The 22,141-nt window shown below is 36.7% G+C and overlaps 1 protein-coding gene across 3 annotated transcripts in view; it reads left to right on the top strand.

Moving 5' to 3' along the window:
- The window catches only part of GABPA (GA binding protein transcription factor subunit alpha), a 24,960-nt gene extending 2,819 nt beyond the window's left edge, over positions 1-22,141 (top strand). For all 3 annotated transcript variants that reach the window (XM_068689919.1, XM_068689900.1, XM_068689910.1), the window contains exons 3-10: positions 2,002-2,146; positions 2,698-2,782; positions 9,077-9,322; positions 11,259-11,453; positions 12,256-12,312; positions 13,326-13,466; positions 14,850-15,042; positions 19,171-22,141. In XM_068689919.1, coding sequence (XP_068546020.1) covers positions 2,002-2,146; positions 2,698-2,782; positions 9,077-9,322; positions 11,259-11,453; positions 12,256-12,312; positions 13,326-13,466; positions 14,850-15,042; positions 19,171-19,399 — 1,291 coding nt within the window. In that variant the 3' untranslated portion in view covers positions 19,400-22,141. The remainder of the gene's footprint in view (positions 1-2,001; positions 2,147-2,697; positions 2,783-9,076; positions 9,323-11,258; positions 11,454-12,255; positions 12,313-13,325; positions 13,467-14,849; positions 15,043-19,170) is intronic.

Genomic DNA, 22,141 nt, shown 5'->3' with positions numbered 1-22,141 from the left:
AGAGATGGCCATGATTATGAAATAAGTGCAAGTGTTTCTAGCTCAGCTAAAGTAACTTGAAACTGGCTGAAGTAACTGGATCACTGTTGTCTCCACATTCCTGCACTTGATCACTTCCATAGATTTTCAGCTTTCTTGCTGGATACAAAGCTTGTCATTTTGCTTGTACTCTCTTCAGTTTTTCTAATGCAATTAAGTGGTGGTTTCTTGAAGTGGAACTGTAGCCCACTATTGGAAACCAGTATAGTGCTGCCATAGAATCGTACAGTGTTCTGAGTTGGAAGAGACTCACAAAGAATCATGGACTCCAACTCCTGTCTGATTTTTGGGTGGTCTTGTGTGGAGACCATGTGTCTGAGAGCCTTGTGCAAGTGCTTCTTGAACTCCTGCAGGCTCGGTGCTGTGACCACTGCCCTAGGGAGCCTGTCCCAGTGCCTGACCACCTCTGGGTGCAGACCCTTACCCCCAGCCTGACCCTCCCCTGTCCCAGCTCCATGCCGTTCCCTCAGGTCCTGTCGCTGTCCCCAGAGAGCAGAGCTCAGCGCCTGCTCCTCTGCTCCTCTCGTGAGGAAGCTGCAGGCTGCCATGAGGCCTCCCCTCAGCCTGCTCTGCTCGGGGCTGAACAAGCCAAGGGACCTCAGCCGCTCCTCACACATCTTGCCTTCTAGACCCTTCACCATCTCCATAGCCCTCCTTTGGACACTCTCTGGTGGTTTTATGTCCTTTCTGTACTGTGGGTCCCAAAACTGCACAGAGCAGAGCAGAACAATTCCTTCCCTCAACTGGCTAGCCATGCGATGCCGTGCTTGATGCACCCAAGAGTATGGTTGACCCTCCTGGCTGCTAGGGCACGCTGCTGACTGCTATTCAATGTGCCAGCAACCAGAACCCCCGGATCCCTTTCTGCAGGGCTGCCTTCCAGCCTCTCATCCCACACTCTATCATAATCTTAGTTGCCTAAATCCCAAACCATTTTATTTATCTCTTCCTAGGTTCTTAGTAGTTCTCTTTCTTTCCACTACTTTAATGTCTGTAGGAGTGTGTTTACATGTACTAAAAAATTGTCAGTTTCTCCAGTCCATTGCTTTATTGTTATTCAGTGTCCCTTTTTTAAAGAAGCAGAAATTATATTCTGTATATTGTGACTGTATTGTTAACGGGGCCCTGTAAACTGTAGATACCAAAGTCACTTTTGCTGTAGTTACCTCAGCCTAGTTTTTTCTTCCAAGAGCTTCCCTCTTAATTTTCACAAGTGTTTTTGAAAATACAGAGATGCAGTTAATGCATTTGGAAGAAATAACTGAGGCTGGTAGATGACCTGCTCTGTAAGAACCTTTTTTGGAGAACTGTTTCAAAACCATTCATTATTTTTTCCTTATTCTGAGCTCCTTGTGTATTTTTATTACACATGACCTGACTGTGTCCACATACTTTCTGATTTCCTCACTGTAAATTGATATTTTGGAATGCCTATGCCAATAGTGTCATCAATTTAATGCAAGATAGCCATGATACCTAGATAATGTTTCCTTCAAGGTTATATGTTGCTGTAGTTCTTTCTGGCATCTCTTGTAGGTGTTAAGCTTATCCTTATGCTGACTAGTTCAAAGATGTGGATGGTTATTCTTTATGAGAAGGAATGCTTTCTTCCTTCTTTGTTCCCTGCCTGTTAAGTTTATGTATTACATGGATCTTTTAAATACAGTCTACACAAGGTACTAGAATTATTTTAACTGCATGCAGGTTATATATATAATATATATATAACAATATATATTAATCATAACTTCATGTCTTGGAAACACCATTCTGAAAATAATTTAGCCTAGCTTTGGAACTGTGACATGATTTTTTTTTTATTAAAAAAAAAGGGGAGAAGAGTTACAGTTGTCAAATTTGGTCACGTTGATTTTACAATTTATGCTCTACCTATACTCTCTGTATTGTGCAAGCTTTATTAACATACAGATAATGATTTATTGTTTTCTTTTGGTACTTAAGCATCGTTGAGCAAACCTACACCACAGCAGAATTTGTGAGTCAAGCTATTGATATCAATGAACCAATTGGAAATCTTAAGAAGTTGCTGGAACCCAGGTTGCAATGTTCCTTGGATGCACATGAAATTTGCCTGCAAGATATCCAGGTAAATTGAAAGGTTATGGCAGATTTAAACTCTTGCAAGAGAAGCTTTTTACTTTGTCCCTGTCTTTCATTGTTCATCGAATTCACACTTGAACTCCATATTGCAAGTACAAAATTAATTTTATGTCGGCTTCCTTATCATCAAACCATTTAAGATGTATGTGCAAATTCAGTATGAATAACATTAAAAAGCTTAGGGGGATCATGTTTTATAAGGGGGGGATGACACCCCCTTACCTAAAAGGGAAAAAAACACAAGTGAAAGATGAGTGAGGGCAATGACAATGACTGTATAAGCAAAGACTTGAGGTATCCCACATCGTTTGTTGCTGTCTGAACATCCAAGAGTCTAATCTAGCTTTGAATCTGAATGAAGTAGGAAGATTGTTATGGTAGTCAGGTGCATAGATAGCACAATATTTGAAAAAAATCCCTGCCCACATATTTCTACAAGCATCACCATATATTAGACAGTATAACTGCCCAAGGTATAACTGAATAAGAGTTTGTTACAACATTAAGACTAATACGTCTGTTTGCTTTTTTTTCAAGCTGGACCCAGATCGAAGCCTTTTTGATCAAGGAGTAAAAACAGATGGAACGGTACAGCTCAGTGTGCAAGTGATATCTAGGCAAGGTAAGCAGTTACATTTGTCTGTTTTACGGACCAATTAATACTGCAGGAGTGCTTGTGAGCAAACCCAATCCTCTTTCTAGTTGTAAATTGATGGTAATATAGCTTCAGAATGTCTTTCTCATTGTGTGCTGTGGTTATGTGTAGAAGTAATTAAAATAGATGTAATGAACTGATGCCATGCAAAATGTCTTAGGGAAATTTGTATCAATTTCAATGCAAAATTTGTGGATCAAAAAGCCATAGTTACCTAGAATATAAGTCTTTCATTAAAAGTGACTAGTTAGTCGTATCAGACAAAGTATCTAAGCAAGCAAAGGATTTTCATCTAGGTAGGCAATGGTGTCATCTCTGTGAAGAGTACGAGCTTGTGTGTTTTGTGAATTATTAGATCATGAGAGTTTATGTAGTTAACTGAAAATGAGTATGAAAGGCTAGGATCACTATCAACTGTCTTCTTTGGATGGGCACTTGGGGTAAACCATTAAGACAGAGGGGCATTTACCATGTTGGTAGGTATAAGTTGATGCATGTCTCTAGCTGTTTGTAGCAGCATTTGCACCAAGATTTCCCATTGTTGAATCCCTAGCAATTAGTAGCTTTACAGTTCTTCGTGTACTGTTCTTCTCCTTTGTCCCCTCGATGTGCCTGGATCAAAGTACTGCCACCTGCTGAGAACAGTGTCCATACGGGGCTCTAGGAAACAGCTATGGATGTTGCTGTATTTTCAAATCATCAGTGGCAACAAGTTCCTATTGCAGTAGGGTATCTTTGATTATCTGTTCTTGAATTAATGCCACCAAAGTACGTTAGCAAAATTTGAGGTTCACGTTTGTTTTATTGTTGCTTCAGTACAGATGAGACAGAAGAAAGCCTGTCTGTTTTAACTGTATTTAAACAGTATTCAGCAGGACTGAGGATTTGCATTTAATGCTGCGTCAGGTGTCAAGTGCTAGATTGCATCCTCAGTTCCCCGTAGGTAATAGTGATTGAAGTATCTTTCTTGTTTCTTTGTTTTAGAAATAAATAGAAATATTCTTGGGTTATTGTATTAGAATAACTGCTCTTGATTCAAGTCCAGTAGCTTGTAGTATTCAGTGCTCAGCCTTCCAATTTCAGAAGGATGCAGGTGATACATATCTTCACTACTAGCTTCTATTTTCTTCCTGTGCTTTGTTTTTATTAACATAAACTTGACATGCATGACCATATAGCTAAAGGAGCTTTTTTTCCCCCCCCCCCCCCCCCCCTCATTAAAAGCAACATCTTAGTATTAAGTACTTTTGTCTAACATCAGAACACAGAACATTCCTCAATGTTGTTTTTCAGGTCATGATACCTGTTATGTGAGCAACTTTTAAGAAAACTGCCTGTTGAATGTGGTTAAGTATAGCAGAAAATGACAAAACAAATGGCATGGATACAAGTAATGTAGAAGAGATGAACTTGTTACTCTGACTGCAGTGTCCCTTTGAGCCAGAGGGGGGAAAAACTAATTCTTGTGCAATTCCTCTATTTGTCTTCTATTCCACAAATGAGGTCTCACTGAAAGAGTTTTTTGGCTATTTATTTATTTTCCCCCATCTTGTGTCATTTATAGAATTAAGCTAGCGATATTCACTGATGTTAATCCTTGCTCTGGAGTGGACTCCAGAAGAGACAAGCTGTTAGTCAGTTCACATGTTCTATCAGATTTTGGTTAGACATCTGTAAATTCAAAGAAATAAACACCAACTGGAATCTAGTCTGTTGTAGCTCTTTTGCAGTATTTCATACAAAGATACCTTATAATAAGTTATGGCAGGTGAAACATTAGCAAAAATGCAAAAAGGCTGCAGTGCACTTAATGGATTGGCATTGCCACTACTGCATAATGCGTAAGGTGTTTTTTGTGTGTGTGTGTTTTTGTTTGTTTGTTTGTTTTACTTCTCCTGTTATATCCTTTTACTAAAAAGGCCATTCTTTCATTCCACCTTGTTTTAACTACCTTCTCCTAGCTTAAAGAATGGAGATGTATGTGGTTTTCCTACAATTGTGGAAACAGCTATTTTTGAGCACAGCCCTGTTCCGTACTTCTGTCAAGTAAGCCTCTTGCAAGTCTATGGAGAGACAAGTAACTGCATTGCATCATATGTCAAAGAATATGAAAGAATCTTTAATTTTGAAGACCTCCATAGAGACCATTTTTGCCTTTTTTATGTAGACACAAATAATACCAGATCAAGGATTTCTCCTGCTTGTCAGAGTGCAGATAATATCAGATTAACATTTTACCAACCTTAAACTGTAAAGGTTGATTGGTGTTTTCTCTTGAGATATGCTAAAATTGATTCTGACCTTTTATTTTGCTTATCCCTGCTCCCGTCCCCCCCCCTTTTTTTTTTTTTGAGAGGAAAGAAGGAGAAAAGGAAAAAAAGGTGGTGAATTCCAGTGTTTGGTATGGTGTAGGATGAAATCTTTCTTGCCTGTTTTACCTCCTTAATCACCACAGTAGAGGCAGCAAGGTAGAATGGGAGTAACTCTTCACACTGGTTGCCCAGAGATGATCTGTGTGGGACATATCCTAACATTGAAGGAGTTACTATGGCAGCAGGGAACTGTCTGTCAGACATTGTATTAAGCAATTGGAGAAGAGAGACCTGTATTTTGTATCTGGGTGATGTTTTTTGCTTTGTTTCTTGTTTGTGAGGTATACAAACAGGTAGTTCAGTTAACCTGGCATTAAAATTGATCGCATACCACATACAAACACGAACAGGTCAAGGGAGTGTTTGTGAATGAAGGTATCTGTAGCAGTTCTTTTTGTTAAGCCCAATTCTTTTATGTATGTCGAAAGCACACCTGCAAGATTAACATTTTTCTGAACAGATGCTGCTCCGCAGACTTTCTGAATACTTGACTTAAAAAGTTAGTGTCCAGCTGCTCTGGGAATTTCCCAGAGCAAAGGAATTTCCACATAGCTGTGCAGTGTTTACAGAGATTTGGGACTAAGCAGTGATAAGGATGGGAGGTCCTTTGTATTTAAGTACCTGAAGACCGAGTCCTGTTCTAAGTGTGTAACTCCTCATTTGACCACGTTTTCTAAACTGTTTTAGCAATAACTAGGCTTTTATTGTTTTTAGTATGAAAAGGAAGGATTTGTAAGTGTAGTGTGAACTGTACTGATCTAGATTAAAGGTGCAGTCTGGTTCATGTCCTCTCTCTGGCTGTAGTTAATACCAGGCATTTAGAGAACAAAATCAGGTTGCCTGCAGATCAGTCCTATCCTAGTTTGCAGTGACAGGACTTGTGGTGTAGGCAACATTTAAACATGTTTTGATAGCTAAACTCCTTGAATTCTTGTATTTTTTGGACCAGTGTATACTTCTGGGATGTGATATTCTATACCATTATGTCCCACAATTTGCATGCTGTCCATGGAAGACAAGACATAAAGACTGGACATTCATTTGGGTTTCATGTTGCATTAGGTTATATGGCATTCTGCTACTTCACAGCACTTCTAAGCTGATTGATTCCTCTACAGAGATATATCACTATCTCCATGTATGATTTGTGGATAAAGCAGTAGATTCACAGTTCTTTCGACATGTAGTTTGACAGACAGGGAGTTATTTTGTGGAGCAATAGTGAACTGTTCCTCTCTAGAAGCTTTTTTTCTTCTCTTTTGAAGATCAAAAATAGAACCGTAGCCCTTAGTGTTTCCCTTATCTGTTTCTGTCTGACTTTCAAACAAGCCTGTGCTGAACGTTAAGCTTGGATGGCCTACTTTAAACACTTACTGTGCCAGGTGAGGTTCTTGTCTGCTTTATGTTCATGTTTGTTTCTTCATCTAATCCATCACTTACTAGTTGTATACATCTACTTTCACTTCCTTAATTTCATATTGCTGTATGTTGTACCTGTTAATTTATTGCTTCACTGGGCCTTAGAACTTTTTGGTATGAATCTGTTGCATAAACTTGAAAACAGTAGCTCTGATATTTGCAGTCTGGTAATCAAAAGCAGAAGTAGGCCTGCAAAAAATGATTTGAAATAATAAGTTATTTCTATATAGCTAAAAGTATATAAGTAGTAAATATAATGTGGATCTTCAAGTTTCTTGAGCGTCACTTCAGGGTAAACTGCTCAGTGTGTGGGTTCATGTTTTAAATACGCTTAAAATTAATTTCTTTAAAGGAGAAACAGTACTTTTCAGCAGAGATTATTACACTGTTTTAATTAGGTTTATAGAGGAACAATACCAGAAGTTTATCATACTTAAGGAGACTTTTCTTAAGCTATTTTAGTGCTTCAAAAAGATGCTGAATTGGCAGCACTATGAACAAAATCTATCTTGGCAAATAACAGGTAAAGGACAGCAAGGTTGTCAGCAGCACAGTTGTTTTTTTTCAGAATGTGACAATGATCAAATCACCAAGAGGAGGAGTACCTCATTCTTGTACTACAAAGGGTAGTATTTGTCTTGCATCCACAGTAAACTTCTGATAAAGTTTTCTCCTTTTCTTAAACCTTTTCTTGAATCAGAGTACCAAAAATTACCACATTTTCTAATTGTCATTTTCTCAGTTGATTTTTAATCTAAAATCATGCACTGGGAGAGGAAGTACACTTAATGTTCATGAGTAGAATGAAATGCTTCATTTTAACAGCAAAACTATGGTTTTACCCCAAGTGGAGTAGGGTGTAAGAAAAAAAAAGGGGGGGGGAGGAATATAACTGACATTGCATGTCTTCACAAGTTTGCATTAAAGCTTGCAGGTGAATAAGATGTACATATGGTCTTTGTAGTTTTCCCTTTCTAACATTTGTGTCAAGTTAAATTGCTGTTAAAGTCTATACTTATCAAAAATATTTAGTTTGTTCTCACTTACCCATAGTGTAAGTATTCTATTTATTCTTCTTTACAAACTGAGTGGGTTGTGGTTTTAGATCTTAAGGCTGTGTCACATACAGAATCCATGTGTCACATTAAGCTTTAGCATCAGTTAGGAGATACACAAAGCAGTACCTCATGGCACAAAAACGCTGAGGTTATCCTAACAGTGTGATGTTCTGTGAATCCTCCTTGTCGACTGCCTAACTCTATAGTCAATGTCTTTAAGGTCAAAATAAACAATAAAATAGAATTTTACAGATCAATTCACCCCTAAAAGTGGTGAAGGAATGTGCAGTCATGTTTGATATAAATCTGCTAAAGAAGTGCATTTGTTTTTTGTCATTATAATGGAAGTGATGCATCAGAAAAATGAAAATAAGTTAGTTTAGTATATTACGATGGGCAGGATCTTCTATTTGGTCTGTTCTCACACGTGCTTGGTGACAGGACAAGGGAAAGTGGGCTAAAGTTGTGCCAGGGGAGGTTTAGGTTGGATATTAGGAAGAACTTCTTTACTGAAAGGGTTGGACATTGGAATGTGCTGTTCAGGGAAGTGGTGGAGTCACCATCCCTGGAGGTCTTTAAAAGATGTTTAGATGTTGAACTTAGAGATATGGTTTAGTGGAGGACTTGTTAGTGTTAGGTCAGAGGTTGGACTAGGTGATCTTGGAGGTCTCTTTCAACCTAAATGATTCTGTAATTCTGTGAAATTTGGTAAGGTACGAATTGGACAAAATGCATTCTCAGGAGACCACAGAGGGGATGACAATACAAAGCATTAGTGGCATTTCTGAGTGAATTCTTTGTTGTGGAGTGCAGGCATATCTCCAAACTCCACAGTCAAACTTCTTAAGTGACAGAAATAAAAGTAAAGAAAATGAATAACTGATAAAACTAAAAATCAAAATATTTTTTTTATTATTATTTTCTTTTAACTTGCTGTTGAATGCACTGCTTCCTGCAGGGCACTTTGAGAGAAAATGTTAACACTTATGTAGATGGTGGGGAAGTACTGTAAAGGTTGAAAGTAATACCTGTTGGTGGGGGGAGGGAGGCAGATGCTTGGGGGTTTTTGTTTGTTTGGGGGTTTTGGTTGATTGTTTTTGGCCCCATACGTTTCTTAAAGAACACAAACTTTTATGTATATGCCCACGTGCTCATCCATACGGAATAATGAAAAAAAAAGATGAAACTGTAACACCAGGGGAGAAAAGAGGGACAGCTTTATATTCACTTTATATTCTGTATAATGGACTACATAGTTCTCATTTAGGAGACTTGCAGAAATACGGTGATCATTCTTTTCAATCATGCATCTTTCCTAAGTATTCTAACACTTACTGATTTTGCAAAGCTTTTAAACATTTTTTTTGTTATATTTGCGTTCTTATCGTTTTGTTTGTTCTATCTACACCTAGGGATAGAGCCCAAGTTAAATATCCTTGAAATTGTGAAGCCTGTGGAAACTGTGGAGGTAGTGATTGATCCAGATGCTCATCATGCAGAAGCTGAAGCTCACCTTGTTGAGGAAGCTCAAGTGATAACCTTAGATGGAACCAAACACATCACAACCATTTCAGATGAGACCTCTGAACAGGTGACACGATGGGCTGCAGCTCTGGAAGGCTACAGAAAAGAGCAGGAGCGCCTTGGAATACCCTATGGTAATAATACCTGTTTGTGAAGTGGGCAAATGTTGGCTGGTTCTTCGGGTTGTTGGTGGTTTTGTATTTGGGGAATTTTCTATTTGGTGTGGAGGGGTTGCACATATTTTTCATACATGATAATTAACTTTGGTTATGTAATTAAAGAGTTCTGGTACCTCCGAGGAGACTTGTAATTGTATGGGTAAATGCAATACAAATATCTCTGCATAGGAGAAAGCTAAAGAGAACCATCATCAAAGCTTCAAGTACTTTGATTAAAATCATGCTTTTTGCTCCAGAACCTTCTTGTTGTTACAGATTTCAGAAAGCAGTTTTCTTCCTTCTCCTTAAAAATGTGTATGTTAGTGATAAAGCTCTTCACGCATCTGAAGTTGAATTGTACTCTGCGATCAGACTTGCAGAACTAGAGTGTGTTTGGAAAGGAAGGTACTTGAAAGTGCTTAAAAATTCCAGTGAAGTCACGGGACTTTGCAGGCAGGACATGTAGCTCTCCCAATGTCTCAAACATATTTTTCATAACTAAAGCAGTGGCTTTTTGATGCCTTTTTATTGTTCTCATAAACAAGTAGCTCCAAAATAGCTTTTATCATGCTCTGTCTGTTGATAGTCAAGGATTGGATGCAGAATGTTTGTGAGGACGAAAGCCATTATCAGAGCAGTCTTGAACATTCTTTAGCGTGCTCTCCTGTATAATATGGGAAGAAAGTTACTTAAAACCATGTTGAATAAAGTTGTTAGTAAGCTTTATTAAGTTATGTTGCTTTAAGAAAAACTCTAAAATCCACAACTGTCTTCCATGCAAAATTTTCCAGGGAAATCCTACTAGTTTATTATGGTAGAGATCTCTGTATTAAGAATAGGAATGTTTGCTATCACAGGAATGAGCTAAACTGTCATCATAGAATGAGTAAAATGTTAAGTACTGTTTGAGTTCATGTTGCAGGGACTTGGGTTGAAATAAGGCACCGTAAAATTTTCTATTATGTTATAGTCAGAGATTTCTGAGAATATTAAGGTTCTTATGGAGTCCCAAAAAAAGCCTTTTCTCAACACTTAAAATAAGTATCTAAATTTAATCTTAATCTTAATTTGTAAATAAGTATCTTAAAAAATGGAAAGAGAGGACAGATGGAAAGAGTTGTGAGGCTTGGTTCTGTGCAGTGTTCTGAAATTACTCATCTGAAATTCTCAAATCTTTGCAAAAGATTGGTATGTTGGTAGTAAAATTCAAGTCCAAGCAGTAAATAATAATCATCACGAGGAAAGGTTCAGTATCTTCATCCTTACAAGTTTATTTTTTTATTTTTTCCCACAAATGGAAAACTAGCTTTTAGCAGGTCTTTAAACTTTTGTGGCTTTCCTGTTGTGTTATGTTTTGGTGGGCTTTACCAGAGATTACAGATTCACAGCTCTTAAAGTTATTTCTGCTAATGGAATCCAAAAGCTTGGTACCATAGCAGAGGTTCCTAGCAAGAATTAGAGTATTAATTTGTATGAGAAATAAAGCCAGAAAATGGAGCAGCAGAAAGATGATAACCATGTCTCTCCTTAATGTTACATATTTATCTTTATGGAAGTAATTGAAAACATACCATCGCAGGACTTTGAATATAAGCACTGACTGGTGTAGAAGCGTACTCTTTTTTTTTTTTTTTTAAAAAAAAAAAAAAAGGGGGGGGGGGAGATAACAAGAAACACCAACATAAGGGTTGAAAAAGGTCTGCAGAGATGGTCACATGGAAAAAACAAGCTCTAGGTTACTTGTCTGAACCCTGTGGATCAATAGCCATGTGTGTTTAATTCTTGTAAATTACAGTAAGGCCTGTTTCTGTACCCTCCCTGCTGAGGAACTGTGTGGTATGCAGTGAGATGTATTTCAGTTTCATTTCCCTCTCTTTCTCTCTCTCTTTTTTTTTTTCTCCCCCCACCCCAGACCCTGTGCAGTGGTCAACAGACCAGGTGCTCCACTGGGTGGTGTGGGTGATGAAGGAGTTCAGCATGTCAGACATTGACCTTAATGCACTCAGCATTCCTGGGCGTGAGCTCTGCAGCCTCACTCAAGAAGACTTCTTCCAGCGAGTCCCACGTGGAGAAATTCTCTGGAGTCATTTGGAACTTCTTCGGAAGTGTATGGGATGTCTTTCTGTAACCAACTTTACTTAATTCCTTTCCCATCTTCTCTTTTATTTTTGCTTAAAATTAAATCAGCTGTGAGCAGCTTTTTTTTCTCCACTTCATAATAGCAGTATAAATAAGGGCAACAACACAAGATAACAGGAGGTATTACTGAGAATGTCGGCTGTTACAAAGCATGTCTGCATACTAAACAGTTTCCCCATTTTTCATCAAACTTCATAACTAGGAGGGAGGAAGTAGTGACTGATGAGTCCTTTTTTTTTGTAAGTCCTCTTTTGTCTTAGTTTATGCTTCTCCTGAATTGGACAGCTTTATAATTAAATATTGATTGTGAGTTATTTAATGTACATCTCTGTCTCACATAGAATTGAAGAGTATTAAGCATAGGCAATGAAGTCCTTAGACTGTGCACAGCCTGACTGATAAGTGATGTATTTGTATGTGCATTAATATGCTTTTAGATTTACCATGCTTGAATATAACGTGGCAGAATAAACTATTTCAATCTCAATTTACATTAAATAGATAATGGCTTTAGGGGATGAAGAATGAAAAAGATATTTTGAAATTCATCATAAGCACAGTTATTTCTAAAAATTGAATGACAGACATTAAATGTTTATACATACCTATAAGACCATGAGCTGTGCACGTCTCTTGCAAACTAATACAAAGTGTTGACTTTTCTTCCATCTGTGAAATATGAAAGTGTTTGATATGCAAGTGAAGGTGAAGGTAAACTTGAAGTTTGTGGGTTGAATAAGAACTTAATTGTTCTTCTTTCTGATCTGCAGATGTGTTGGCTAGTCAAGAACACTCTGGAGAAATAGCAACTGTTACTATTGATCAGCGTAAGTATTTCTGCCAGCAGTTAATTTATACAATTAACCATTTGCAAGTTTGGCACTATGCTTCGGTTCCACGCCATAATGGTACAACAGTCAGAAAAGCACTAGAGAGAATAGTTCTCTTTAAAATACACCCCCAATTCTCCGCTCTTCAAACTTCAAAGCAAAATTTTTGGTTTCTCAGTATTTTGTTACTGTCTGAAAAATGTTGTATGACCCGAACTATGGAACTTTCTAACCCGTTTTGGACAGTAGGTTTTCTGGTCTAGGGATACATACTTGAGGACTCCAGAGGTTTTGGTATTTGAGGATATATATTAAATTACTGAATGGATAAATTAAAATTTATCAATTTTGATTTCAAAATAAAATGTTTCCAAAAAGAATTGAAAGTGTATGAAAGAGAAGACTTGTTTGGAAAGCAATACAAGGAAAAAATGTTTGAAATTTTCTTCTAGCTGTGTCATCAATTATTAAAATTGATCAGTTTCCAGAAGACTTAAGCAGCTTACGTGTTAAATAGATGGACTATGTATTCTGTCCTGGGTTTGAGTCTAGTTAAAATCCACCTAGGGTAGGGCATTTGAATCATCTTACACCATAGCAATAGCAGGTTATTTCATTGTTTGAATAGCAAATATGAAGGATTGCACAGTGACTGTAAAGAAGATTGTATTAAGGTAAAGGAACAGCATGAAATTGAAATTCAAGGCTTGAGATGTTTTTAACAGACATGTCTAGTACACATGATAGTAGACTAAAGCTAGTGTTATATCTACAACACAGCATCTTTACTACAACTCTAAAACCGGAGTTTTTACTGTAAGTGGTAAAAAAAAAATAAAATAATTAAATTCTTGGCATTGTGATTTATACAGCATGTATATTTTTAACAGTGGAAAAAAACCTACCTCCTAATATTATAATGTAGATAATAAATAATACATGCCTATGCATCTGACCTTTCTTCATCAGCAATTTATAATTTATATTCTGCAATGTTTTCTGCTTTACAGCTGTGCAGATTATTCCAGCATCTGTACAGCCTGCAACCCCGACCACCATTAAAGTAATAAACAGCAGTGCAAAGGCAGCTAAAGTACAGAGAGCTCCAAGGATCTCTGGGGAAGATAGAAGTTCCCCTGGGAACAGAACAGGTATTGTCTACATTATTTTTAAATGCAAATGAGCTAAACATTCATTAATTTGAGTTACAGTTTTGTAGAATGCATCTTTGTCACTCTGGTTATAATGTTTGTAGAAAAATCCATATAGATACAAAAAAGGGACTGTTACCTACAAAACATATCTCAAGCACATGCAAACCTGGCAGGTTCGTTAGCTCTAACAGGCGCTGTTAGCATGGTCCCACAGCTTTTGAATCTTCCTGACACAGAGCAGATAGAGCTAGCCGTAGTAAATAAAATGCGCACAATTTTTTCTCTTCCTGTAGCTTAACAGTCTGTCCTCTCAAACCATTGCATAGCACTTACTCCAGCATTTAACTTTTCCACCTTCCATTTGCAGAAGGGGGAGAAAATAAACTGTAGGTTGCAGAAACCTAGTCTAGCTACTGCTTGATCTGTTTGCCTACCCCTGTTCAGCCCCAACCTCCCTCCTTTGTGATGGCCTCAGAATTTAGCAAGCCTCAGATTTCTGTTCTGTTAAGTGAATACACCTTCTGGAAAATGGCAAGCTAAATCTGCAGTTTATTTTCAGAATTACTGGTATTCATATATACCATTTGATCATTAATAACTCATCTAATTCTTTGTTTCTTGCTATCATTTTTGCTTTGATTATCCCTACTGCTGCAGATCTGTTAAATCCTTTGTTCTGTTAAATCCCTTTCTTTCCTTAGCTTTTTTTTTTTTTTTGCTTGTTTGAGAAAGTCTATTTGGAATTCTATTTTGTTGTTCACGATTTTTAGGCCCAGAATTTATCTTATATCAGTGGGAAACACTCTGGGTTTCTTCTTTTAGGCATTAGGTCTGCTATCCATTCTCATTGAGAATTCAGAAAATTAACTGCATATACTTGAGTTAAAAAGAAATGTAATGATTGTACATGAAAGATGTTATATAGACTTAAGCTGTGGTTCGTGGGTATTTTTTGTTTTCCTATCGCTAATATTTCACGTAGAAAGTTAGAGAATAAACAATCATTTGAAAAAAAAATATATCTATTTGTATGTGTGCCTGAAGAGGAATAAACAGTCTGTGCTAAATCTGTTCTATTTCAGGGATGGATGTGTGCCTAAATGACTATTTGTCATTTTGTTTTCATATTTTTTTTTCCTAAGTTATAGAAACAAGTATATGAGAAATCTTGTTTTGCATAATACTCAGTTTCTTTTTGCATAGATTAATATTAGTATTGCAAGAAAGTATTGTGGTGTTTTTATTGTAGAGGAGAAGAAATTTTCCTTACATCATACATTTTGTGCTATTTGCTTTAATATGTTGGTTGAACATTTTTAGCCTTGATGGGAACATAAAAAGGACTACTTGAAATGGATCTTGTTGTTCCTCTATCAACAGGAAATAATGGCCAGATCCAGTTGTGGCAGTTTTTATTAGAACTTCTCACTGACAAGGATGCTCGGGACTGTATTTCTTGGGTTGGTGATGAAGGAGAGTTTAAATTGAACCAACCTGAACTGGTTGCACAAAAATGGGGTCAGCGCAAAAACAAACCCACAATGAACTATGAGAAGCTTAGTCGGGCTTTGAGGTAAGAAATTTAGAAACTGATCAGGTCTAAAATGTTTTGTTTCATCTTGGCTACTTTTTTTTTTCTCCAAGTATCATAATGCAAGTCTTGTGTGTGTGTTTTTCAGTAAGGGGATAAACAGATGCTTTGAAGATACTCCTTCCTATTAGGTCATACTTTTCTTTGTAGCAGCTAGTGCAATAAATTTTTGAACATTTGAAAACTTTATTTTTTCAAGATTATTGAACTCTGACATGACAGTCAATTTGTGAAGCTCACAAATATATTTTTTGGATGCATCTTCAGCATTTATGCTTTCACTAGCATGCCAAACTGCTCATTAATGGGGAAAGATGCATAAATATGTGAATACTCTGAATTACTGATTTATATTTTGCAGTTTACTTGTTCATGTTCCTCTTGCTTGTGTTTTATAAAGCAGATATTCCTCTGTAATGATTTGTTTCATGCTGTCTTCATTCCATTGTGATTTCTGTAGTTTGACATTGGTAAAAAAAAAAAAAATTTGTATTACTGAATCACTGTAGACAACGTAGCTGGGGAATAGGGAAGAATGCAAATAGATGAATTTTATACTTTTTCCCAGTTAATTTGGTCTCCTGAAGCATTAGAAAATTCATCCAAGTTCTCTTAAATCGTTGAGATTGAGTTTCTTATTTCTTATTCAGATATGATCAGCTTTCAAGAAAGGTATTTGCAGCATTAGGCAATAAATATTTAAGCAGTTTTAAGAACTCTATATGAGTAAAGTTATATGTCGGTTGAAGTCATATGCAAGATTTACTTTTAATCACTTCCACTTTTTGCTACGTTATCCTTCTAGAAGGAAGTAAACTCTTCTATGGTTGTTTAGAAAACATCAAATTCTCTTTAAATATACCTCTGTAAGAAATGATGCTAATACTGGGGGAGGTTGTAAACTACTGACTATGCCATTCATGGTTTTATAAAGAATGACTGCTCCCTATCTCATTTACATGAACAGGAGGCATGAAAAGAAATTGGCAGGCAGCAAATACATAGCCTAAACTTTTTTTTTTTTTGTCTTTTAACTCCTTTAGGCGCATTGTTGTGGACATCTAAATCATTGTATGAGTTTGAGGCAAGTGGACAAATTAATGAAAAAAATACTTTGAGGGGTATTAAATACAGAACGGTGGAACTCCTGGAAGTTCTTGAGCCCCAGGTCTTTGAAAGCGAGGAAGAGCATTATTATATATCTACTCTACTTCAATGCTTTTCCTTAGTCATCTGCTTTTGGTTCATTTGAGTAATTATTCTGTTCTAGATAGATCTCAAGTCTGAACTCATATGGCTGTCCTTGCAATCTTAATATTTATATTTTAAACTAGAGCATTACTTTTTTTCATAGGATCACAGAATCCCATGACTGGGAAGGGCCTCAGGAGGCCTGTGGTCCAACCTGGCACAAGGCTGCTCAGGGCCTATTTCTGGGCACATCTTGAATCTTCCACAAGCCTCCACAACCTCACTGGGCAATCTCTCCCACTACTTGCCTGTCTTCTGGGGGAAAAAGTCCTCATATCCAGTTTCAACTTCTACTGTTTCAGTTTATGCTGTTCTTTTTTTATTTTTTGTTTGTTTTTTTTTTTTTTTTCCTTGTCCTTCTGCTGTGTGCCATTATGAGGATTGTGGCTTTTTCTTCTCAGTGACCCCTCCGTAGGTGTTGGGACCTGTCTAACTGGTAGGTCCCTTTGAAGCCCTCTCTGAGCTAAATAGCCCTGTTCCTTCAACCTTCTCGCAGTGGAAGTGCTCCAGCCCCAACTATCACAAGGGCCCTTGACAGAACTTGCCTCAGTTTGTCTGTTTTTCTTGTACTGGGGAACTCAAAACTGAACATGGTATTCTAGATATGCTCTCGTGAGCGCCAACTAAAGAGTAGTGACTTCCCTTCACCTCTCAGCTGCACTTCTGTTTGTGCTGCCCAGGCCACTTTGGGCTGTCTCCACCCCCAGGACATGCTGCTGCTCTGTGCTCAGCTTGCAGTTAATGCAGGTGCTCAGGGCCTTTTCCCAGTAGGTAGAGCCTCTCCCCAGACAGACAGTCCCCAGCCTGCATCATTGCAATACCATTCCCATATTTCCTGCTTGCTTTTCTGAATCTATTCATTTATGCACTGAAGGTATATGTGAAAACTTTCTGGAACATCAAATCGTATAAACGATGCTAATGGTTTTGGGGTTTTGTCAACAAACTATGCAGAAGATCTCAAAGGCAGCTGAAGAACTCTGGGATAATGCTCTTATAGCTGGGATATTAAACAGATGTCTGCATACTAATTTGCATAAATCACTATTAGGGAAGTTTTGCATTGATATTTCAGTCAGAATTACAAAAATGACATTCCACAAAGTTTTGCCATTTTGGCAGCTGCGTCAATATTGACATGTTTTCTAACACTTGAATGTCTGAAGGGATATTTAATGCCTCTTACTACTACTGAGATAAACAGTGTTGTCAAGCCAAACTTTTATTAAAACAAAAGTGGTAATATGTTTTGTTTACTAATGTACTGAAATCATCATGTCAGTTTTGATTAGTACCAGAAATGATGTTGATATTATTAAATGTGCTAAATTTTCTGCCCAGCTGCAGGAAAATCAGGCAGTATCTTCCTGAAAAAAAGGAATAGCAGCTTTTTTTGTTACATACAAGTTGGTGAATGTTCTAAAATCAGCATCTGCCTAATTACCCAGTAGGGAAGTGAGACTTGAAGAGAAAGAATTCATCTCCTGTATTATTCTGAAACAAAGTGCTCGTGCAACTCAAAAGATTCCAACAACTAAGGATTTCTAAACTTGCATGGGTATTTTAGCTCTATATTTGTGGTTTTGAATAGGCAAGTGCTGTAACCAGAAATGTATTCAACATAATACTAATACATATATGTGTGTGTGTGTATATCATATAGCTTCAATTCTAATTGGATTGTTTCTATCATGAGATGTGGGAATCTTGCATGGTTTTGGTCCTTTTCATAAATGCTGAATTTGAAGTGTCAAAAAAAAAAAAATAGTTGCTTTCTTAGTAATTTACCTATTTTCCCCTAGACCTTGGAGACTAAAGTTAGTCTTTTACTTGACTTGATTCTACTGGTAAATGAGAAATATCTTTACTGTACCAGCATGTCACTCAGAGGATTGAGTCAAGGCAGTCAAGAAATCTCTGCTGTCCTGTACAACATCTGGGTGATGGTTTTGAGGAAACTAAATTGTGTGCCAGGATTTTTAATTTTTTTAAATTTATCACAGATTTGTTAAGCTCATCAAGTCCAAGTTATTTCCTAACTACTTAAGTTTTCTTAATGAGAAATATGATGTGCATTGAATTAATCCCTGCAGTCAGACAAGAACGGCAACAAAACTGTAAATGCTGGCTTCTTTATTTTAGTGATACTACCTAAATACTTATACTGTAATGTCTCTTGAATGCAGTGGGGTCATATAGGGTTTGTTATCTTTTCTGCATCTCTGCTCAGTGCGATAACTCTTCTGTGACATAAGGTAAAAAGTGTTCATAGTTTGAGAAATCATTTTAGTTGTAAATAAAGGCAGAGGACATTGTTTAGCAAGTAGTAACTATTAAAAAAGTGTGCTTCTATAGTTCTTTCTTTTAAAAGTCATTCTCTTCCTTGTTTTTAGTAGCGTAAAAACCACAATACTAATTTTCAAGCTGTTCCCAACATAAACAGTTTGTCTCGGAAAAGTGGAGGTGAATAAAGAAGGCGAAGGACAATAACGAGGGAGGAGATAACATTTTCTTATTAAGGCAAAGCACTATATAAACTTTATTCCCCTGTCCCCATAAGCTGTTTTGACTTTCTCCAGCTTAAAAATGGCCTTGGTGCTTTCTACAGTTCATAATATAATTATTGTGGTTTGTTTTCACTTAACATATCAAGGTGCAGAGAAAACTTTCAACCTTCTTCCCTTTTCTTATGGGGGGAAAAAAAAGAGACTAAATGTTATCTTGGTATATGAAATTACATGAGAACATTGATGTGCAAAGGATTCATGTTTTGGTGTCCAAGTGTTGCTAAGTAAATGACTGTGTACGGAAGTTAGAGATGCTGAAAACTTAATTTGATTTTTTTTTTTCTTTTTACAGGTATTACTATGATGGAGACATGATCTGCAAAGTGCAAGGCAAGAGGTTTGTCTACAAATTTGTCTGCGACTTGAAAACTCTGATTGGATACAGCGCGGCAGAGTTGAATCGGTTGGTTACAGAATGTGAGCAAAAGAAACTGGCCAAGATGCAGCTTCACGGCATTGCTCAGCCAGTTACAGCAGTAGCACTAGCTACAGCATCCCTGCAAACAGAGAAAGATAATTGAGCACTAGGACCTAAAAGTGGGAGCTTGAGGCCTTTCGTATATAACCAGAGCAGTTGCTCTTAGTTTTATCAGAATTTGAAGCTTCTTCTGTTTCTTCACAGTACATTACAGTGCATGATTTTCTACAAAGAACTGGGACTGCCATAAATTTGGATCTTTTAACAGCATATATTTCAGTGTAAGTTAAGGGATCACTGCAGCTTCTGCAACTTTGAGTCAGGGCCTCTATGGTATACAATCTGAAATTGGTGAGAAAAGTTGAACTGGTCAGTGTTCTGTGCCCACAGCTCTACGAAATATTTTTTGCAGTGCTTTTAACAAAAATGAAGTACGTACAGTAAGCAGGCTGATCAGTTTGTCTGGGTTCAGTTCTTTCCAGTCTTTTGTTCTCTGCTGACCTACCAAATGGAATTTGATGCTTTCAAAGTTAAAACATGTTCATTATTTTCATTTAATCAAGCAGAGTTGAAAGACATATTAAACATTACAAAGCATCAGGTTCTTAAAATGACTTCCGTGTTTATAAGCAAAGGAAACTTAAGACTAGACCGAACTGAAGATCTGTGCTGAAGAAGGAGATCCAGGTTTAGATCTGGCTTAGGTGAAAAGCCAATTATGAGTATTCATTGTAATATGTAGATAATATGCGTGTATGAGGGCAAGTACTTACCTGTTTTGAAAGACATTGTTGATGCTAGACATTTAACAAAAAACAAAAAAACAAAAACAAACAAAAAAAACCCTCCCTCCCTTGCTCCCCCATCAGGTGATTTGAAAACTTGAAAAAATATCCCTTGCCCAAAGAGTAGTTTGCTTTGGTGGGGTTTCTTTAATGCTCTGTTCTGCAAGGTTCTCGTACCTGCATGGTAGTCAACCTTAGTAACTGAAGACCTAAGTTAATCACAGTCAGTAGTCCCTTCCTGTTTAGAAACAAAATGCAAATTGGAAATAGTTTTAAAAAGAACTGAAGTTTGATTTCCAAATTATTGTACAGTCTGACGTATATAAAAATACAAAGATGTGTAACTTTTATTTAAAATTAATTTCTTTCTGAACTTCAGATGATGTTTTTGAAGCTTCATAAGCCAAATGCATGCTCCAGAACTGGGTGCAATTCGAAGTCTGGATGATGAATAGAAATAGTTGGAATGTATTCTGAATCCTGAGACACTAGTATAGAGAGTAGTTCATGCAGATGTGCAGTAAAAAGTAGGCTGCAATGTTTGAGTTTCTATATTGATGCCTATTGGACTTCTTCCTTTTGATGTCTGAAAATAGCGTTTTTTTGTTTTGGTTTTGCCCCTTCATGTTATTAAACAGTATAAATATTTATGGTACAAGGCATATTTTCCAACTTTTTCTAATTGACTCCCCCTCCCCCTTCCGAACACTTCACAGTTAATTAAAATGAAAATGGTTAAGGGAAAACTTTTAATTCAGTGGGAGTGAGCTACCCTTATACCTTAAATCAAAAGTGCTTGTACAGAGAGTTTCTAAACATAAAACTTCTTTATATTGAGTACTGGGCTGTTGCTCTTGATCTGAAAAGGAATGGTCATACTTGCAGTCAGAGGGCAGGAAATACAGAATACTCTTTTTTTATGTTTATTCTAAAAATGCATTGAGGACAAACTTGTTTTGTTTTATAGATGGATGTTCATCTGCAGATAGCTTTTGATACATTAGAAATCTTGCATGCATTTCTAGTCTGCTTTTTTCATTACCTCCACAGTTATAACATTTTCTTGACAGATTCTTTCAATAACTCTTAATATTGTTTTCTTTCTTGGGTGCTTAAAGCACTCCATCTGCTGAGCACGTTGACTTTTTTTTTTTTTAAACATTTTTTTTTTAAACCCTGAGCAAAGTATGTGTCTGTCACAAGAGGTCAATTGTCAATCCATTTCTTACTGTTAAAATAGTCTAATTCCACCAGTTGACAAGTGTTTGCGGTGACTAGCGCAAATAGATGTAGATTTGCTTACTACTAATAAGATGAAGCTGATAGTTCAGTGGCAGCAACAATGTATATAACACTGCTCCATTACTAAACAAAAATCCAAAACAAGTCACTAGTTACATTTAGCAGAGTTCACGAAAAGGCCTTTTAAAATACAGTACAAAAAGAAGAGCTTAAAATATTTTTACTAAATAGAGCTGGACTGCAGTAGGATAAACTAATAGCAAAGTTGAAATGTAATATCAATACTTTATCCCCCGAATGTTCTTATTACATGATAAGCCCTCTAGGGAGAAGTTCTGATATCACACTTTCTTTGTAAATATATCCGATTTATTATTTTGAAGCTTTTCAGTGGGTATGATACAGTCCTTTGGGTTTTTTATTGTGGGATCATCTGCTTTTCCACCTTCTTCGAATTAGTAAAGAAGAAATTTTTAAAGTTATAAAATCAGTCACATTTTCTGTAGTTGAGGGAGAAACCTGTGACTAACTTGATGTCTTCAATGAAATAAAAGATGTAGAATATATTGTCGAGAGTTGTTCTGTTGCTGCCAGAAGGAAAACACAGAAAGAATATTCCCATTTTTTTGTAAAACAGAAGGTTTTTTGCATACTTTTTACTCTTTAAATAAAGACACTTATACTCTGCTAAAATTATGTATTTCTTTTGTTTTGCATTTTTTTGGTAATTTTACATGAAACAATTATTTTCTATTTTTACTCTAAAATATTTGTGCAGAAAATGTCAATATAGTAAAATAAAAATGTTATATGGCTAA

Source organism: Anas acuta, chromosome 1, assembly GCF_963932015.1.
Source record: "Anas acuta chromosome 1, bAnaAcu1.1, whole genome shotgun sequence".
NCBI classification, from domain to species: domain Eukaryota; kingdom Metazoa; phylum Chordata; class Aves; order Anseriformes; family Anatidae; genus Anas; species Anas acuta.
The sequence above is the reverse complement of the archived record's forward strand: the minus strand, read 5'-3'. Positions and strand labels throughout refer to the sequence as shown.